At 34.1% G+C, this 22,009-nt stretch overlaps 1 protein-coding gene across 1 annotated transcript; it reads right to left on the bottom strand.

The window, feature by feature from the left end:
- Positions 1-8,443: 8,443 nt before the first annotated feature.
- Positions 8,444-21,661, bottom strand: LOC120419761 (uncharacterized). The gene is made up of 4 exons (XM_039582588.1): positions 21,151-21,661; positions 16,669-16,904; positions 15,998-16,471; positions 8,444-9,060 (listed from the first exon to the last, which is right to left on the bottom strand). Exons 1-4 carry the CDS (start codon positions 21,251-21,253, stop codon positions 8,722-8,724), a joined length of 1,152 nt encoding a protein of 383 aa, XP_039438522.1. The 5' UTR covers positions 21,254-21,661; the 3' UTR covers positions 8,444-8,721.
- Between the last annotated feature and the right edge of the window lie 348 nt (positions 21,662-22,009).

Here is a 22,009-nt window from a genome sequence, read left to right as displayed (position 1 = left end):
TTTTGCCCTCCCCGAGAGTGAGAGTAAACTCGCAAAATAGTGGTTGCATGGTGGAGTTGAGTTGGGTGGAATGATAGATTTTAAGCAAAAACTCAAAAAAATATTGAAAACCCAAAATTGCCCATGTTTGCATGAATGTCCCTAATGCAAAATCAGCAAGCTAAGAAAAACGCATTTGAAATTTGTCCCATACATAACACTACCGTAAACTGGGGTGACTTTGATAGCCCGGGGTGACATTGATAGAAATTTGATTTGGCCACAAATTTTGATACATACAATGTAACAGTCTCATTTTTGCATATATGTTCGATAATATGCTATCCCTTAATGCTTACATACTCAAAATTCTCAAAAATGGTTATATATTAATTCGACGATCATTTGAAAAATCTGTCAAAGTCACCCCGGGCTATCAAAGTCACCCCAGTTTACGGTACGTGTTAAGTTTTTGCGAAACAACTGGATTTTTTGCTGATTTCTAGAACAAAGTACTGGATGTTGCAGGCTTTTTTGAAAGATCCAAGGTTGTAAACGATAAAATTATCGAGGTTCGATAACGTTTACGATAGTTTTATCGTTATCGTCGAGACGATAATCTATCGTTATCGTTATTGTTAATTTTATCGACGATAACGGACGATAAATTCTATTTAATATATTTCTGAAATTGTCTTAAACCAACCAAATTATGTTGAATTTTCAAACTTCTTTTGAGTAAATATTTTTTTGATGCTATGGTAAGTTTCAAAGAATAAATATATTAAAAAATCACAAAATACCGTTCTTTTCGAAAGTACATTTTTTTTTTTAATTTGCAATATGGGTGGCAAATGATTCAAAATTTTACATGCATTTTCGCTGTTTAAGAGTTTTTACTAAAATAGTAAATTTTTTACAAAATATCGTATTTTCTCGAAAATACTCAAATTTGTATAATTTGCAATATGAGTATCAAACGATTTTAAAGTTTGCATGTATTTTGACTGTTTTAGAGTTTTTTTTAATGGAAAAGAATGAAAATTTTGGTTAATTTGAGTACTTTAAAAAAAATACGGTCTTTGTGAAAATTTGAGTATTTCATTAAAAAAAATCAAAAACTGTGAAAATGCATGCTAAATTTCATTTCGAGAAAATACGGAAAATTTGTGAAAAATTGAGCATTTCATTCAAAAATTTCTAAAACAGCTTAAAAAACATGCAAAATTTCGAATCGTTTGATACTCATATTGTGAATTATAAAAATTTGAATATTTTCGAAAAAAACGGTATTTTGTGAAAATTTTAGCATTTGATTCAAAACCTCTTAAAACAGGGGTGCTCAAAGTTTTTGAATGCCGGGCCAAATTTGTAGCTCACATGAGCTTGCGGGCCAAATGTAAAAATTGTTTATTTGAGAAAAAATAAATTACTTTATTTCAATCCATAATAGCAAAAAATATAACTACCGGTTTTTTTTTCATGTATTTTTTGTTTTTTTTTCGTCGTTTAAATATTAGTTAACAAATAATAAATTTTTGCCGCAGTTTTGTTCCAAACAAATTCCAATTTCATTAATCAGCAAAATAAAAAAAAAATGGCAAAACATGTTATTCCTAAGCTTTTTATTGCAATGTTTATGCCAAAGATTGAATCAGGAAATACAGTATTTTTGTAAGAATTTTAAATACCATGGTCTGGTCAAGGTCGAGAGGTGGTTGAACATTTTGTGGCTGAAAACAATCACATTTTCACAAAGATAATGAAATTGGAAAAAATGTAATTATTTGAATTCACTTGTATTTTCAACGATTCTTATTATATTTTAAAAATGGTAAAATAAACTTTGAAAAATAATAATAATTCGTTGCAAAAGATTTTTCAGCAATTCTTCCTCCAATTTCAATAAAATTTCAATATTTTTTGTCTGTCTGAATCAGATGTTATGTCCCAAATTTCATAACTTCGAATTCCTAGGTGGTTTATAGGAGCATGATAAGTTTGAGGCTCAGTCCTTTAAAAATGGTGCGTTCTAATTTTTGAATTAATGTGTGAATGGAATGCCTATATTTTTGATATCTTTACAGTTTTTTCACTTAAGTCAAATTAGCACTCTACTAACAACTCAACCAAACCGCACTTGAATTAAAACATAATTTTTAAAAATTACAAATTACTGTACAGATTGGTCAAAGAGCCATTTTACATAATCATTCGAAATGGGCTCGCGGGCTACAAAAAATTAACTCACGGGCCACATTTGGCCCGCGGGCCATACTTTGGTCACCCCTGTCTTAAACAGTGTTAATGCATGCAAAATTTCGAATCGTTTGCAAATTAAAAAAAAAATATTAAAACTTTCAAATACATACAGCATTTTGTGATTTTTTTGTATTTATACTTTGAAACTCACCATATTATCAAAAAACTGGTTACTAAGAGGAAGCTTGAAAATTCAAAATAATTTGGTTGGTTTAGGTTAATTTTAGAAATTTTTTAAATGTAAGTTATCGTCCGTTATCGTCGATAGAATTATCGGAATAACGATAACGTTATCGTTATCGTTAGACGATAATATTATCGACGATAATTCTATCGATTAACACCCATGGATAGATCACACGACTTTGAACAAAACTTCGTCATTAACTCAAAACCTCATTTTACACTAAATTTTAAACAAAATTTGTCATGGATGAATGTTTAAAGAGTATAGTTTTACGATTTCTTATAAAATTTTATATTTTTTAAGTCTAATATTTTAAAAACAGAATACGTTGACTTGTACAGGCCAATAATAAACATTTAAAAAAAAATGAAAAGCACGAGAATATAAAACGATTGAAAATATTTTTTTTTTCTTGTAAAATTTAGACAACTTGACAATTATAGCGTAAATCTTTACTATCTTGATGTTGGACTCGAAAAAGTGAAGGTATTCACTATCATTTTCGAATTGTCGTCGTTGTACTGAAAAATTATTTTTATTTTTATTTCTATTTGTTTTATGTTATTCTGGAAACAGGTCCTCTGTAGTTGAGCTTTAAGAAATACTTAATTACGAACTGAGTCAGCCTAACCACGTCCCAGCACCAAAAAGGACCTAACAAAAATAAGTTTATGAATAAGTTAGGGTAGATTTTACTTGCTTATAAATTTTTTTTTTTATTATAAACACAACTATTCACCTTTCTTCTATAAACCGGTGAGTTAAAATCGGTTGAAACAGGAGAAGCCCAGACAGTTAGGTTGAAGAAAAACGCATTAGTGGCCAAAGTGAAAAAATATCTTTTGACGGGTTAAAGCTCAAGTAAAATTCAAATATAAAGCGCCAGCCCCTGTCACGTCCAATCAAGCTCATATTTGAGATTATGCCCGTCAAAAAGTCATATGTTTTTACCCTCTCCCTTTGTTATATTTATACAATGAATATTAGCATAATTTAAACGAAATTAAAACAGAAATCGTTTTTGGTATAGTTTTGAAATAATAGTTGAACAATTCACCCCACCGTGCGCTTCTCAAGCATTCCAAAGTGCACCGCACCGTGGAAAGCTCTTACATCGCTGCTCGTGTGCCGTTCAGTGTTTACCCACTTTGGGCCTAACTTGCCTATCAAACTTTATTTTTTCCGCACGATCCACCACCACCAGCAAAGCAAAACGGACAAAGTGTGGAAAATTGGCAAACGAGCAAATATTCGCTCGGTCGCTCGCTCACTAACTGCTCGTTTTCGTCGTTGATGACGCCGACGACCATCCGAGCCTTGCTGCGGGCGAAAATTCACCAACCGACGAATTTTCCCGAACGCACACAGTAGGCGAAACTGGGAGGAAAAGCAAGCTTTTGTTGTTGATCGCAGCACACGCAAACAAACACAAACGTCAGCGCTTACTACGAAGGAGAAGGTTGTTTTGGTGCTTTTCTCGCTCTCTCTCTGAGTTTGCTCTCTCTCTTTCTCTTTACCTTTGCGACTTGCGAAATATCTCGAAGGAAACGAAAATGTGCTTCGGTTAGTGGCGCTTTTGATGAGCTCATCGGTTCTAGGAGCACACACACACAAAGCAAAGCACTTTTCCGAATTTTCCACTAAACAAACGCCGGTGATTTCGATGCAAAACAGCCACAGGGCACAGCACACAGGAGGAGCGGGGGAAATGAGGGTTTTCGGGATTCGGTGGGGAAGGAATTTTTGCTGAATTTTATTTACTTTCAAATTTAGTGCTGGAAAACGCGCTAAGATTTTCGAAGGACCAGCCCCCCACCGAAAAAGCTCGTGGAGTGGAAGATCGATAGGGTTTTCCGATGGCGAAGCGGTTTGCTTTAATTTTGAAATGTAAACGAAGATATCAAAAACTGACGTCTTCAGAAGAAGCTGCGGGGGGATCAACAAACCATTTGTGAAAGGAGTCGTAAAAGCAGGAGTCCTAATGAGCTTTGTTTGTTTGGGGGTTTATGGCGGTGGAGATCTTTGAAAATGGGTCAGTTGACGAATTTATGCTCTTATCAAGTGGCAACATTCGTTTGAGATTCGAATTTTTCCTTAGGATTACAACTGTTCGGAATTTCCAAGGAATTTCGTTTTGTGTTTCTAACAAAAACAACAGAAAATTTAGTTATTTCACAAGAAAATAAAATTTATGGAAGGTCTAAAATTTCTATTTTTTTTTACTCAGGTTAAAAAAGGAGTATAGCCTTAAAATTTCGCCTTTTTTCAAAATATGGGTTTTAATGAATTCTCTGTCTTTTTAGAAATTCTTACGTCCAGAAAACCAAACAAAAATAAAACAAATGAAATTTTAAGCATTGAAAACGTGCAATATTTACTAATACCACTAAAAGGTACAAAGGTAAAACAACAGATTTTTTTATTTCATCACGGTCAATGCTTTTTTTCTAGTTTTTGTCCCCGCTCCCTTCAAATTAATTTCAAACAGTTAGAGGAGGCAAAAACTACTAAAATCTGTTTTTTTAACTTGCCTGTACAATTTATTGATAATTATTCATATAACATTGTTGAATTGTTATTAAATTTTTGTTTGTAACTTTTTTTTGAAAAAAAAACTACTTTCGAGCTTATTATAATTGTAATAATGTGTGATGCTTTTTGTGATTCTTTTCAATTCAAATTGGAAAAGCTGGGCCTGGAATAAAATTTTAGGATTTTTGTCAACTCCTCGCCTAAACTTAACCAGAGCTGAGGGACCAACAGTTTAAATAAAATTTGAACTAGTCTTATTGTTTAAAAAAAAATGCCAAGTGGTCAAGCAAAATTATAAAAATATCTGCTGATGCAAAATCTAAAATATTTTTCTTTGACAAAGTGTACTTGAAAAATTAGTTTTTTTTTGTCAGCGTCACTTACAAGCCATCATTTAACAATCGATGAGTTCTCGTATACTATTTCAAGTAAAATAAAACCAAATTAATGTGCACATTCTGTTCTTTTCAATCAAATTATTTCAGTTTTTGATTTTTTTTAAATGTCAATGATATTTTTAATTAAAAGACCGGATAATTTAGAAATATTTCAATTCATTCAAAATAGAACTAATGGTTTTCTCTATATAGTCAAATTTACACGCTATTTCTAAAAAACCTGCAGTCAAATAAACTTAGGCGTCATCCATAAAGTATGTCACGCTCTAGGGGGGGGGAGGGGGGGGGGTCTAAGAAAGTGTGACATTGCATGTTATAAGTATAGGAAAAGCGTGACAAAGGGGGGAGGGGGGGTAAATTTTGGCTGATTTTAGCGTGACGTACTTTATGGATAAAGCCTTAGCCTAAAATGGAAAATTTTATCAATTTTTCAGCATTTCTTCTGTTTTGCAATAGTGCATTTTTTCATAAAATATTTTAAATTAGCAAAAAAAAATTAAAAAAATTAACCTGAAAGATAGTAAATAATACATGAAAACGGCACACTTGCATTTTAATTTTCATCATTTTTGGATGAAAAATTCTGCATTTGAAAATAACTATTTTTTATTTGTTCGTGTTTTGCGAATTTTACTTCTAGTGCTCCTGGACTGGAGACTGCCATCAAAAATCTGGATTATTATTTTGTCTACAGAATGTTAATCTTTATTTTATAAACTGTGAATTATGTTTAATGCAGATGTGAGATATTTAATAGAAACGTTTTGTGAATAATAACCGATCATCAACGTTTTTTATATGAGAGCAATTCTCTACGAAATCGGTCTTTTTCCTTAATTTTAACTTTTGTATTTTTATGGAAATTCAAAAATCTGTATCATTTGATGGAATTCTTTGATCGATTTGGTGTCTTCGGCAAAGTTGTAGGTATGGATATGGACTACACTGAAAAAAATGATACACGGTATTTTTTTGGTGATTTTAAATTTTAAATTTTTGTCACTTAAACTTGATTTGCAAAAAAAACACTATTTTTTTATTTTCTGATATGTTTTAGGGGACATCAAAGGCCAACTTTTCAGAAATTTCTAGAATGGACAAAAAAGAATTTGACCGAGTTATGAATTTTTGAATCAAGACTGATTTAAAAAAAAATGAAATGCTGGTCGCAAAAAATTATCAACTTCGTTTTGCCTTCCTCACTGGGGTAAAGCTATAATCCTGCTCTAACATTGAACTTTTTATTTAAAGCTCGAAAACCCACCTTGATATATACATATTGACTCAGAATCGAAAACTGAACAAATGTCTGTGTGTATGAGTGTGTTTGTATGTGACCAATAATGTCACTCAGTTTTCTCAGCACCGATTTTGACCAAACCAGTCGCATTCAACTTGGTTTAGGGATAAGTAGTTCAAAAGTTATGTATAAAAATGTGTTTTCGTATATTTTCGGAAGTTTAATAAATGGCAGTAAACTAAACCAAACATCATCATGTTTTACATCGTTAGTTAGGTAATCGAAAGACCTTTCCAACGAGTCTAAAACATCGAAGATCGGGCAACCCTGTCTCGAGCTATGATAAGTGGTGCCACTTATGAGCCCTTGAGTGATATGTGTGTTTTTTGTATTCTGGAACTTAACAAAATCAGACGAAATTTGTGTCCAAACCCTATGATGGGTTTGGACACAAATTTTGTCTAATTTCGTTAATCACATATCACCCATTGTTGGAAAAGAGTGAGGAAGGCACCAACCACATAGGTGGATTATGTTAGTTTTTCGATGTAAAATTGAATTTACAATTAAAAAGTACTGTAGTAAAATTTTGATAGTAGAACTTTTCAGCATTTGTTTTGAAATGTGTTTCTATTCGATTCTGTTATTTTTAGTAGATTAAACTAGGCTGTTTCGTCACGCGAGAATAACAGGAAAAGTAGGAAGTTTCAAGACGGAATTGCAAAAACTACTATTTTAATTCAGATTTTATGACAAATACATTTTTTCAAGGGTGTCCTAATATCCAATTCTCTATATAGACAAATTTTCATAACAATCTCAAATTGTGATTAGAGACTAAAATTATCTCTTAAGTCGAAGTTTTAAGAAAATCATAGAGGGATTAGAATAACTTAACGGACATTGTCCGTCCCATATTCCAATCTATTATACAATTATGTATTGGTTTTATTTAAGTTAAATATTACTATAATACCCAAATAATATCATAATCAACTATCATAAAAACTAATCAAAAATGCGAAATCTTGATAAATAAAAATTAAAATAAGATTAAATTCAACATGACACAATTTATTGGTTCAAATTAATCGATAATTACAAAACATATTAAACTTACCGATAATATGTGGATACGAACAAATTATGCAACGTACAACCCCACTCGTTCCGGTTGACTGATGATGGTAAATCACATAAACTGCATCATAAACAACATTAATCTCCCCCATAGTTATGTGCTCACCGTTTTTGCTGCACTCCCAACTCTTTCCTCTACCCAGCAATGCACCTCACCCCAAAAAAGTGGAATCTACATTTTGTTACTCTTCCATTTGTCTGTTTACCAACATCAACCAATGCAAGTTGTGCGAGAGACACTTTTAACATCATAATATTTCATGACCAAGCGCGGTTGTGCACGGGGGGCAAACAGCTGTGAAATGTAAATAATAGAAAAAAAAGATGCCATTCCAATCGATTTACACGCTACGCCTGCAAGGTATGCAACACGCCGCCGTTCACATGTTTCCTGTGGCGATGGGGGGAGGGAGGCGAGATTTTGTAGTTTTAATATTGTTTTATTGCACTCCCCCACCCTCCTCCGCGAGAGCGTGGTGAATCGATTTATGATGCTCCATTTTCAATGTGACACTTTTTGTTCTCCCGTGGTTGTTGGTTGTTTGTTCATGTCGACGTGTTTTGACGGCGCGATTTAAAAAGTGTCGTCCGTTTTCGAGCGCTCGACATTGCATTTCGGTTTCGTGCTAGATTGCCAATGTAATGTTTGTCATGTTTGTCAAAAGTTTATGGGAAAAAATGGGTAGAAATGAAACAAGTTCAAAATTTTGTTGAATCGTTTAATATCATGCATGGAGAATGTATCATTTGTTTTATCACTCAAAGATATTCTTAAGTTAAACACCAGTTCGTACATATAAAGATAAGGTTAATAGCAAAGGTACAATTCTACTTGGTCATTAGACACGTCCCGCAGTCCTTCCATAAATTGCACCACAAAAAAAAGAAAATAACCTCGTCTTGTTCACTTGTCCTTCCAAAAAAGGGGTTTGAGGAGGGAGAAGGGGTTGAAACAGGACATCCACCGTTATTGAAAGTTATTTCTAGAGTATTTTCACTTTGCTGATGGTTCTATCGTCGGCGCAGAGTAACATCCTCGTCCTGGTCGCGGATCGGCTCATCCTCGGAGTCGGTGCTGGCGACACTTGCAGAATGCTACCCTTCTGGGGCTGCTGATATTGCAGTAAAGTGGCCACAATCCGCTTGCTAACGGCGGCCAGAATTGGATGCAGTCCTTTCGGGTGGTGCTGCTGTTGCTGCTTTCTAATGGCCCCCTCGGGAACCGGCACCAGGGCCTTGGACGTGCCCCCGGCTTCGGCCTTTTTCTTCGCGGCGGCCATTTTTCTACGGTCGGCACCACCGCTTTGGGAGCTGGTAAATATCTGCGGAAATGGAAAAAAGGTGGAAAAAGGCAAAAATTAGAATCGAACAAATATGTGTCATGCTTAATTAAAGTCCGAATATGCATGTCAAAGGGCTATTAATTAGGACGACGACGACGAAACGGTGGCGTTGTTCCTTTGCAGTGGCACTATTTTCCGCGGCGGCGCGACTTGGGAAAACACATGTGAGTTGAGGTGTGGACGGTGGGGTTGAAAAGTTGAAGAAATCAAAAAAACTAAAATACCTAAATTTTAAATTTCAAACATAAGGATTCGCATCATTTTAAATGAATGATTACAGTTATTGGATGTCAGAGAAAGTTCTGTGTCTTTTTAGAAACTGTGGTTCAAGATTTCATGGTTTTTATTTATTTATTTTATTTATTTTTTTTTTCATTGAAAGTCTTAATTTTCAGAAATATTGTTTTTTGGAAAATGTTTATATGGGGTTAGGGGCGAAGACTTGTATTATTAAAATAATGAAATATAGTAATAAATTTTAATCCAGCATTAGAATTGAAGAATGTTAAATCCAAAGAAATCATCATGATCAAAAAGTCTTTTAAAAATACTCTCAGTCGACCCAGACTCGAATATACGAAGTACGCAAAAAAAAAATTCACTTCCGATTATTGAATTCCTGTAAAATATCAATTTATATCTTATTTTGAGTAATCCAAATGTTATAAAGTGATCCGGAAATAAGAAATCCAAGATGTTTTCCAGTATGGCGGTATTAATAATTTATTTCAGCAGACAGCAACCACTAAAATTTTACTTATTAGATGATTTCAAAGTTTAAACATAATAAAAAAATTAAAAAAGTTACCTTAATTTGATTTTTTAAAGTTTTTTTAAAAATCCTTCATAAATTAATCATAATTTAAAATCATTCAATTTAATCAATAAATCACACTAAAATTTAATAGTAAAGGTTTTGCAAGAACTGATAAAACAGAAATGATAAATAAATCGCTATCAATATTTTCAAACATCTCTTAGTTATAGAATGGATTCAAACATTCACATGAACTACACATTTTTGCATAATGCTTTGAAACCCACAAAAACAAAAAAAATTGCAAAAAAGTAAGATATTTTTTAATAACCTTGTTTTGTTAAAAAAAACTATAAAACTCAAACATTTTGTTTGAATCATCAATTTCATTTTTATAGAAAATGTTTTTAATATAAAAAATAAATAAAAATTTAAAAAAATTCACAAAATTGTCTGAAGAATTAAATTTAAAATCTTTTTTATCATTTTTTATCTTTTTTGAAGAGATTTTTTTTTCGCCGAAATAACTATTTGAAAATAATTTTGATCGATCCCAGACATAATATATGAAATATGATTTTAAACGAATGAAAATGCATTTCTAATTGTTTTCAGTTGGTTAGACTTCTATTTCCCTTAAAATTTTGAAGTTTTTTGAAAATATATGTTTTGCCCACTGATTTATTTGCAACGGCCAAAATTAATTTTCAAAAAGCTGATTTTTTTTTGTATTATTGAGGATTTAGCTGGTAGCTGGATTTTCTGGCATCTTCTCACGGTCATTGGAAACGGTCGTGGATAGACCTAGGGGTTCCCAACTCGAGTGAAAAAGTTCAATTTATAGACAAATTATGGATTAAAATTTTGGGTTTTTATCACTTCCAGACCACAGGAATAATTGTTTGAACATGCTCGCAATTTTTTCATTCAGTAGGAAAAATATTATTTTTGTTGAAAAAACTTTCATTTTTAATCACATGATCACCCCTAATTCTGGCTCGATGCCGCCATCATGCCGCCAGCTTGATGGTGAGACGAAGTGAGGGGGGAGAGATTTTGACATTTTTATGCCCGCATCTGGCCCGCCGCCTATTTCGTCGGTCGTTGAGCCGACGGTCGTTTCCAACGACCGAGTCCAGCTAGGAACTGATCGTACAATACCAATATTCTTAATAGTTCTTAATGTTTGAAAGAATGCTATAACATTTTATTATGAGTAGGGCGATTCGAAAAAATAGCAGAACTATTTAAAAAAAACTGCTTTAAAAAAATATTTTTCTTGGATGGTTAAATTGCTAAAGACCATATTTTTTTTGTTTAAGTGGATCAAAAACTGCAACTTTTGAGCCTCAAAAAGAAGGGACAATTTAAAAAAATATGTATTTGTTAATGTTTAAAAAGTTTCTAGAACGTTTTCATAAAATATTTTAAAGTGCAAAATTATGTAAGCAAAAGGAAAATACTTAAGAGCCATTTGAGGATAAATTCCAGATAGAAAACAAAAATCTTTGGCCATAGGGAAGGTCCCAAAATGATATCGGCTGATCTTGTAGAAAATTTATTGTATAGTGTAGAATATAAATACCAAAAATTAAAAAAAAAACAATCGCTAATGGATTGATCGTGTATAGTGTAGAATATTGTAATATTTTTTATTTGATTAGCAATTTTTATTTCAAGTAGCTTATTGAGCATGATAGTAGATTTTTTTTAAATAAAAGGATCTCTGTTTTATATGACTTGCTATAGACTACGGAACAGTGCACTACTGAACTAAGGCTAGTAATTGTTTTATGAAACAAAAAACAAATATTCAGAAATAGGGATAGTCAGGGCAAAAAAAAGATTTATTTTTGTAGAAACAGCAGATCTAGTAAGTGATTTTGAGTGATTATGAATACCCCTGATTCAAGGCAGTTCCTTAAAAAAGAAAAAAAAAGCATTTTGTTTATTTGCCCTTTAAAAAACACACCAGAAATGTTTAACTAAACATAGAAAAACATATTGAAAAAAAAAAACAAAAATAAGAAGAATCAAACTCAAAGCAAGCCCCACGTGCGAACTCCAATTTGCAAAACGACTGATACTATTTCCAGTTTTGCAGCAGCAAACAAACCAACGGAAGGACATTAATTCACCTCTTCAAGCAGGCGGAAAACTTTTCTATTTGCCGGTCGGGTCGGGTCCCGTTTTGCACGTGTCGGGGAGGCAACCACGTGCCAGCGGGAAAGAGAAGCTCTTGCCAGGTGAATTGTAAAACTTTTGCGAAATGTCCCGTTTTGCGAGCGATTTATGCGCCTTTAAATGGTTCTTTGTTAATAAAATTAATTACGTGGCGTGGCGGAAAAGTGCAGCGTTGCTCGTTACAACGTATTGAAGGAACGCGATATGGTTTCGATTGCAGTCGGTTTTGCGTAAATGTAGAGTCACAGCAGAGGAGTCCGATCTGGCGGAAAAAGGTCATTGCTGGTGATGAATAATGTGACGCTGTTTGTATTTTACGCAAATAGTATGCATGATGATCCGTACAAAATGCAAAACACTTATTATTCAAATATGAGGTGAAAGTTTTAGTTTTTAAACTTAATTAAAACAAAAACTAGAATGTGTAGAATCATACATTATTTTTGTGTAAGTAATCAATGGTAGATCTAGGAATGGAGGTACTAGTTTTTTCTGCAAAATATTAGCTTTTGTATGTTTTTTAGTGTGCTCATGTTTGTTTTAGGCTGCTACAAATTTTATTAAAGGTTTTTGTCAGTTCAACTGAAATTGAACAATAAATCAAAAAATGATTAGTGGGAGCCAATCAACAGTTCCCTTCATTCGTCAAGTTCACGTCATTTTTATGGTTTTCATGAAAAATTTAATTTTAATATAAAAAAACTCTCCAATGCACTTTCGAATGTTTTGTTTTAAATCAAAATTGTTTGTTTTGACTTTAAGACATTTTACGTTGAGATTTAACACACAGCTGAAAGGAACTCCAAAACTCAGTTATGTACAGCAAATGAACTAATAGTAACATGATTATTAACTAATCAAACCGAATTTAATTGAATTGACATTTTACGATGCAAACTGGACTTTTTCGGCAATCGTTGTATTTATCGTTCAATACAACTCGTATTGATATATTTTTCCTTTTTAAAACATGTTACAAACGGTTGATACGTAGACAACGTGGCCAGTTGATAATTGTCTACGCTCTATAGAAAAAAAATACATCTCTGTATGAACAATTAGGGCGTCCAGTTGTCCCGGGTTTGAAAAATATTTTTGAAATCCCGGGAATTCCCGGGATCCCGAGAAGTTTTTGAAGCAGTCTAAAAATCTATTTTTAACAGTATTTTATATTTTTTTCAAGCCTTAAATTATAGTTTTTAAATAACTTAATTAAAAATTATTTTTTCAGGATTTGAGAAAAACTTCAAATTTTATTTTCAATTTGATTCAAATTAATGAAGTATGTTATAAATATATTTCTTTTATATATTTTTTTTAATGCCATAACTTGAAAAGCTTGAAAAAATTCATCAAAAATGTCTAAAAAAGCGAGAAGTGACAACAAAACCAGACTTTTATAAGGTTAAGGTCATATAAGCTATTTTCTTTCATGTTTAAAAAAAATCTCTTGAAATAAAATGATACCAGATAAGTTTTGAATATCTTATTTTATATAAAACATATTTTACTAATTATCATTAAGTTACTTGCGCCAACTGAGGAAAATCAGGACTACAGGCTGAAAAGGTACAGGAGATTTCAGAGCAATAAATTTGGAAATCGTTGTACTAACTGTTTTGATTGCAGTGTTTGATGAAAAACAATTACAATTATTTTTTTTAAATTTAAAATCCTAAATATAAATATGATACCCAGTTTTTTAAAAAACATATAATTAAATAGAAAATATTCAAAGCACCAGGCAATTTGTGGATCTGTGAACTAAAATTTAAACCATTTTCCCTGATAAGCCAAATTAATGCTGAAATATGCCGAATACAAATTTAAATGCTTTAAAATTCGGATTGATTACTATGTAATCAACTGTTTATCTATTTCTACAACCAAATCTGAATTTCCAGACCAAAATTTGATTTTTTTCAATTTCGGAAATTCCCGAGTCAAATTATGAAAATTCCCGGGATGTGGAAAAATCCCGGGATTTTTGTCCCGGGAATTCCCGAGATGGACGCACTATGAACAATAGAGTGCCAAGATAGAATCTCTCCCACAACTAAACTTCAAATTTGGTCTTAACTTGATGATTTCGGCAATGGTAACGGTATAATTAAAGTTATTTTGTTTACCTTTGAACAAAAAAATCAATTTGCGCAAAAATCTAGTTTTTGATATATTAGTACAGGATTAAAAAAAAACAAATTTTGAGCACGGCCAAAATTTATTTTACACTTTTTTTTAAAATCGTCGTGTTTGGCACTCTGGTTTGAAATGCCAATATCACAGCAATAAAAGATCCGATTTTCAGTGTCAAAAAATGAAAACATAAATGAATTTTTATAATCTTTCGGAAACGATATATCAACAATAAAAATCGAGGCAAACATTTGAAAAAAAGGCATGATTGCACATTTGCAGTCCTATAACTTTGGCGAAGTCACCAAATTGAAATCCAAATGTCAAGCAAAATAAAAAAAATAAAATAAAAAAATGTACCAAAAAATGCTCAGTAAAGCTAAGACCAAGATTGTCCGTTCGACGCAGTGGTGAACGCAGAACGTCGTGCCAGTTCGATTTTTTCATCAACTGTCAGTCGAACAATCAGCAGGGGTTGCTTTGTTCAATGTTCGATGACTGGCAGGCTATGATGACAGGCGCAAAATTTTGCGTTTGCGTTCAGGCTTGACGGACAATCTTGTTCTTACCTTAATAGTATTTTTTCATTTGAATGAAAAAAAACTGAATGAGAAATTTAGACAAAAACATAAAGCAATTTTTTTTCACTTACGACATAACTTAAAAGCGTTTTTAGACAAGAATTTTTCATGTAAAAGGTTTGATATTATTTGCAAAATGATCACATTGAAACTCATTCAATGGTTTAATTTGATTCTATTTAATTCAACTTTTCAATAGAATAATCAGTTTTATAACAACATTTTGATTTTATAAACAAACGATCAAAAATGGTTGTAACAAACTGGTTTTTTGAACAATTTTACATTTGATTTGTTTTAAAAATATGTATTTTTGCAATTCCGTCTTGAAACTATTTACTTTTCTTTTCATTCTTGAACGACGAAATAGCCTACTTTTCTGTACCAAAAATAACAGAATCGAATAGCAACACTTTTCGAAATAAATGCTGAAAAGTTCTACTTTTCAGCATTCAAATGGGTGCTGAAAAGTTGAACTTTTCAGCACTTGTTTCGAAAAGTAACACTTTTCAACATTTTTTTTATTTAAACGATTTATTGACAAAATACATGAAAATTTGACATAAAATTTCACTCAGTGTGTGTTTTTTGGAATTGCAAAAAATGTTGTATGGAACTCGTTTCATAACTTGATTTTTTCAGCACTCTTCGTATTTATCCAACTCGGTGAACCTCGTTGGATAAATGTACAACTCATCCTGAAAAAATCCTCTTTTTGCAACTTGTTGCATAAACTACTATTATTCAATTTATTAAATTCTATTGTATTAAAATAATATTAAACAATCTGCCTAATATAATTAAAAAGTGATTTATTTTGAAGAGCTTTGCCCATTTTACTATTTACAGTTTAAATAATATTTTCATTTCTTCATAACTTTTGAAAATCGCTGGCAATTACAAAAAGAAGTGCTTTAATGATATGTTATGTAATATGTTGTAAAAAAAAGTGCAAAGGTGATTGACTTTGTTTAGTAAGCTTTGTTGGCTTATGACGGGTTCCGTAAAAAGTAAGCCAGCCTTTTTAAAGCATTTCAATTTAGTTTTAGCAGCTGCAAATATTTTCAAGGTTTATTTTTAACATTCCCCTTCACAGTTTGCACATTGGACCCACGTCTGCAAATAAATACTGTTTCCAAGAGGAACGAAACAAAAAAAAATACCCACATGGCAGTGAAAAACAAATGGCAGCAGCATCATCCCTCCTCCTGCTATCAGCGCCAGCAAAACTTGAAAAGAGGCCAATGTTTTGACTTACCCTCGTCATAACGAATCCGATATAGGCGAGCGCCAAAATAAGAAATATCAGCCCGGGAGGAAACCGCACGGCGTCGCCACTCAGCATGTAGACCAGCGCTGATAGCTGCGCGACGCAGCACAGGACGCAGCCATAGAAGGTGGCCGCAACCAGGCGGGAGGGCGGTGGCCGCCGCTGAGGAATTTGCTGGATGCTGGAGCTTTCGAGGAATCGGCAGGTTTTGGTCTGAGTAGGCTCGGTGGACTCGGTGGGTTCTCGGCAGTCGAAGAACTCTGGATCGGGCTCGGGCTCGGTTTGGACGGCCGTGACTGAGTGGGTTGTTGTCCGGGGGCATTCTGGTTGGAGGGTTGCGTCCTGATTGGGGGTGACTTCGTCGTCGTTGACATCTTCAGACAGCTTGAGCTCGTTATCGCAACGCACATCGGGGCTCTTATCGGTCGAGACAATCATAGACAGTGTCAGCTTAAGGATTAACTGCAATAGAAAACAAACGTAATGCCGGTTATTATTGCTGGAAGGGTTTATTGGTTGACGGGGGAAGGGTTGCGTGCCCGACAGTGGGCAACCATGCGGAGCGAAAGTGTTTGAGTCAATCCACAGTAGGTCAACAACCCTCTCTCAAGTTCTTAACCGGCAGACCCAGTGTCGACTACACAGCGAGGAGCACATACCCTGACAGTGTTGAGTCTGTTGGTGGAACCGTCTTGGCCGTCCTTGCCATCCTTGTAGCTGGAGGAGACGACGGCGTCGACGAGGCCCTGCAGTGGCCGGCTCAGCAGCAGCTTGGTGAACGGCGTCAGAAACAGAAAGCACAGGATTCTGTACGTGACCGACTGGATGACGCCACGTGTCGTGACGATGAGCGATTCAAACACCGACTTCAGGGCTTCCCGGTTCGATTTGAATCCTGGTGAGGTGAGAGGGGGAAATAGTGGTGTAAACAAACTATTATAAAGTATAACATCGTGCAAATTATTTGTTTGGTTTTGAGTTGATGGACGGAGACACGGTTGTAATCCATCCCGGCTCGGGGATCATTGATTTTAAAGGTTGCCAAGTTTGCAAATTTTCCACACTGGACGAGGCGCGTGTTTGAAGACGTGACTCTGGCACATGGTAGGACGTGGTGGGAATTACGAGAGATGCAATGTATTTTCAGCTGGGCAGAATCGTTATCGCTACTTTTGAATTTATATATTTACAATGATTTATGACGTAGTTAAGCTGGCGAACAAAGACCATTCCGTTTTAAAGCAGAAAACGATGACTAGCAAATTTTAATAAATTTAATTTCCGTTATCGTATTCGAGGCATATTTTCTTGATTTAAAACGCAGATGAGTTATAATTATCTAAAGTACCAAATTATCCGTAAATGTGGTCATTATACCAAATTTCTTGCATAAAAAATATGTTTAACAATAACAAAATGATAAAAGATTCCAACAGAAGTTGATAACTTGATTGAGTATTAATGTAATACTAACGTTCTGCCTCAAAACAAGAACAAAATTTATTTACACAAGTTCTTGGTCAATAGAGCTATCTTTGTCTGACCCACATCCAAGTCACTGATCTGCCAAGATAACTCTCTGTGAACCTAGTGAACAACTTCTCCCCCCTACACGGAGAAAAATGATTTTCCGAAATCGTGAACAAACGTTCATGAAAATGGAAACCACGTGTTTAAAAAACCTAACCAAGTACCAATTCCATAAACGCTTGTTCCCAATTTTCGAAACTTTTTTTTTCTCTCCGTGTCGTGTAATAAGTGCACCTGTGTCAGGAAACATCAATGATAACGTCTCGCCAAGTTTACCGGTCGTTTGCGTTCACCTCAAGTATTTGCACTCGGGTAAAACGCTTAAATATTTTCCCTGCGGCTCAAAAGTGCATTCCCTATTTTTTTTTCTCTCTCTTCCAGCAATTTCCATTCACTGATTCGAGCCGCATTCCTTTACACAGGAGGGGGAAGGTAGGAAAAAGTGGGTGGGTGGTTTTGTTGCACATAAGACGCGTCGCGAACATAATCGCCCTTTTCTTGAGGTTCTTGGTGGGAGGGAAATAAGAGGGGTGGGTGGATATTACATGACCGATTCTTCCAAGTATTGTGCAACAAGTAGGTGAAAAAGGAAAATCGATGCCCTATCCCGGAGAAACCCTTCAACTTCAGGAGGGCTATTTTTGCCGGTTTTGCGGTGGGTACCGTTGAGTGGAGTGAATTGAATTGAATTGAATTTTTGATCTAAAGCAATTGTGTTTCAAAATTTATATAATTTTGTGAAGCAATCATTGACATCCTTGTTGACATTCATTGATTCATGAAGATTTCCATAACTTTGAAAGAATGGGATAATCGTTACCAAAAGGAATCAGCATGTGTAGGGCACTATTCTAAACAACTTGTGGAAGGAATTTTGTCAAAATATTGATAGGGGCGCCAAATTTATATTTTTGAACGAAAAATCAAGGCAATAGAGAAGTCTTCACGTTAAAGCATATTAAAATAAAACAATCAATTCGTAATCAAAAATTAAATTGGCACCTTAGAAACGAAACATTATTTCAGTTTCTAAAATATTTAGTCATACGCGCTTAATAGATGATGAGAATCACGTGCAAGTTAAATAACACCATGTGCTAGTAATCAGTGACTGGCTGATAAGCATTTTCAAACTGACTGAGGCTTTCGGCTAAACATGTGCTATTCGTTTAAAGTTGTTCAAAGGAAGATTAAATAAATCATGCAAACAAATGTTTTCAAGTTAAAAAAAGAAAATACAACCGTATTTTAACTATTTCGTTGAATATCTTAAAAAAACCTTAAATATTATTTTGTTTACAGCTAATTAAACAAATTTCCAGTTAAAGTTTTCAAAGTTCTACAACTAAATAATCTACATATGCAATGAAAAAAAATATATATCGGTTGCAAATTATTCAGAATACGCTTATTTATGCAATTTTAAATTTCACGCATTTTTTTTTTTATTTTTGAGAGCACGCAGTTCAGGGAAAATAATATTATCATTCCATGACTGGATACTGAGTTTTGTGATACGATTTGAATCAAAATTAAAAAAAAAATCAGGCTTGAATTTTGAAATTGATTTTTTCTCCAAATGACAAAAACTTGAAATTAAAATTTGTACCATCCCTATTCAAAAAACTAACTTAATCCACCTATGTGGTTGATGCCTTCCTCTCTTTTTACCAATAATGGGTAATATGAGTGGTTTGGACACATATTTCAGCTATTTTTTTAGATCAAAAAAAATAAGTACATAAATATCACTTAAGTGGTCATAACTCGAGACAGGGTTGCCAGATCTTCAATGTTGTGGACTCGTTGGAAAGGTCTCTCGATTTCCTAACCAACGATGATGGATCCGGATTATAAATAAGATCCGGATATATGTGAAAACATTTTTATACATAACTTTTGAACTAGTTGTCATAACTTCAAACAAATATTATAGAAACGATAAGACTAGTCATAATTTAATTTTTGTTAAACTGAAGGATGTATTAGACTACGACAAAAAAACAATCGCAAACAAATGTTTTGACAGGAGGAGGAAAGTTATTGAAAGTTCGTAAATGGCATACATTTAAATTTTTTGTTGCTACCGTAACCAATTTTGTAGTATTAATCAAACAGAAATCTTATTCAAAATGTCTATAAATATTAAAATAATCATGAATTCTGTTGCAATAATACTTCATACTTAATTCTTAGAAACCATTTTTATCATTTTCTATGTATGGGTCTCGTGGTGCAGGGGTAGCGGCTTCGGCTGCCGATCCCGATGATGCTATGAGACGCGGGTTCGATTCCCGCCTTATCCACTGAGCTTCTATCGGATGGTGAAGTAAAACGTCGGTGCGGGTTTCTCCTGTCTCGTCAGAGGCGCTGGAGCAGAAATCCCACGTTAGAGGAAGGCCATGCCCCGGGGGGCGTAGTGCCAATAGTTTCATGTATAAAATTGTCAAAAAAAATCTGATAATGCCGTCCATTTTTCAATTCAAATCGTAGGACAATTATCATAGTAGTTTTTATTTTCTTCTGTTATTTTATTTATTTATCTAAATTTCAATCATAACAGTTTAATAACTTCTAAACTTTATACGCTTTCTAAATCCAAAACTAATTATAAATAAAGGATCAGGACCAAATCAAATTATATTTCATTTGGGACGTTGCAAATATTTTTTGACGTTTATGTTTCTCGACTATGACTAAAGCCGAGAAAAAATAGAAGAAATATAAAAATTTAAAAATTTGTTTTATAACATGCATTGCGCAGCATTTTACATCAGTCCAGTTTTTTCCAATCATTAGTTTTTTGAAGAAAATTCTTTTTTTTTTCTTTTTTTAACTTATAGAAAAGTTGTTTCTTTATTACTCAGCAAGTTTTGAATACAGATGTGGGTTTGCAACAGTCTATTTTGCTCGCGTCAGTAATTGTTACTTTAAGATTGAGCAGTATAGACTGCTTGTTCACCAGGCCATAAGGGCTAATTTAAATGGTTTTGGTTGATTTATAGAAAAAAAACTGAATTTAACAATTAATTATTCAGTTTTTTGTAAGAATAAATGAAATTACTTTGAGTCGTTTTGTGTAGTTTTAGGTAACTACATACTCTAATAATGTTCCCAAGTCACCGTAGGATGGACGGCCTTGCCTTGTGAACCTTATCAAAAATTAGATTAAATTGAAAAAAAAAAATCTTTTGGAAAGCACTGATTTTCCGAAACCATTTTCTCATTCATAATAAAAAAGGATTAAAAAAATCAAGAGGTTTCTTTTTTTGAAAAGGCAAGCAATTATATTTCATATGTTTATGAGACGTTTAATAAAAACTCTGTAAATGATATTTTTAAAAAGGTATCAAATAAGAAAAAAAGTTGCTGAGTAATAAAGAAAAATAAAAAAAAAAAACAAAGGAAATAAAAATTTCCACCGAGCAAATGACACAAATTCACTCCCTTTCACGGCATCCTTCCCAGTACGTCATGCATTATTACGTTTCTTCCAGAACGTGCCTTCGATATGCGTGCTTGATATCCACATTTATATAACTGTTGCTCCCTAATCAATGCAATTGCTGCTGTAGCTGCACCCTCCATGATCACATCCCCATCAAACATACCTCTGAGCCGCATCGGATGCGCCAACGAACACAACTTCTGGAACGAATTACTCCGCAGGAACATTTTCGTGGGCAGTTTACCCTTATCCATGATCGATGACATGTTTTAGCTTTTAATCAGCCAAGTTCTTCTATGCACTGCTTTCAGCAAGGATTTGCGCCGCTTGATCTTAAGATCACACTTTCTCCCCCGAAAAAAAAAAACAAAAATCAGACTCTTCGTAGAACGCAATTTCACCGCTGCCAGAACATGCCGGCTCGAGCTCGTTCAACCAACTGGAACTTTCGCGATTCTCTCCCCCCTTAACACTACTGAACTGACCGGCTAGCAAGCACTAATTTGGCCGTTTATCGAAATGCAACGCCGTTGGCAGCCAGCGCCACTGACTTTCATGGTGTTTTTATGATGATAATGGGAGGGTGGGTACGGTTTGATGATTTGATGCGCCTCAAGTGCCTGCACTTGGACTTGCTTCTTGCTGAACGGCCGCGGTACAACTGACGGGCCGAGGAGAATCTCGGCTCTTCAAGTCCCGGGGAAGATGGGCCACGATCGCGTTGGATGTTCAGGGAGTGCTCGTCGGTTTGTTTTGGAACAAGTGTGCCTCTGCTGATAAGGGAGAATCGGCGGTGGATTTATTTAATTTGAAGCTTTTTTGTCGATTTATATTTAAGAAGGTGAATTACGAAACAGAATTTTGCAAAGCTGCTGCCGTCAACGGATTCTGGGGTGGATGATGCACGCGGAATGGAATCATTAGTTTAGACTAGAAAGCATCGAAGGTTGATACGGTGAGAACTTTGGCGGTGACACCGTGCAGAGTGAAAGTCAGCGCTTGATGGGTAAATTTTGACGTAG

This window comes from Culex pipiens, chromosome 3 (genome assembly GCF_016801865.2).
Source record: "Culex pipiens pallens isolate TS chromosome 3, TS_CPP_V2, whole genome shotgun sequence".
NCBI classification, from domain to species: Eukaryota; Metazoa; Arthropoda; class Insecta; order Diptera; family Culicidae; genus Culex; species Culex pipiens.
This window is presented reverse-complemented; position numbering and strand designations above follow the sequence as displayed.

Bases quoted from the DNA above. Each gene is read 5' to 3' on its own strand.
- LOC120419761 (XM_039582588.1), bottom strand. From the start codon at position 21,253: ATGTCATCGATCATGGATAAGGGTAAACTGCCCACGAAAATGTTCCTG. The intron at 16,905-21,150 runs GTATGTTTGATG...TCACCTCACCAG, and splicing joins GCATCCGATGCGGCTCAGAG to GATTCAAATCGAACCGGGAA. The intron at 16,472-16,668 runs GTATGTGCTCCT...TTTCTATTGCAG, and splicing joins ACAGACTCAACACTGTCAGG to TTAATCCTTAAGCTGACACT.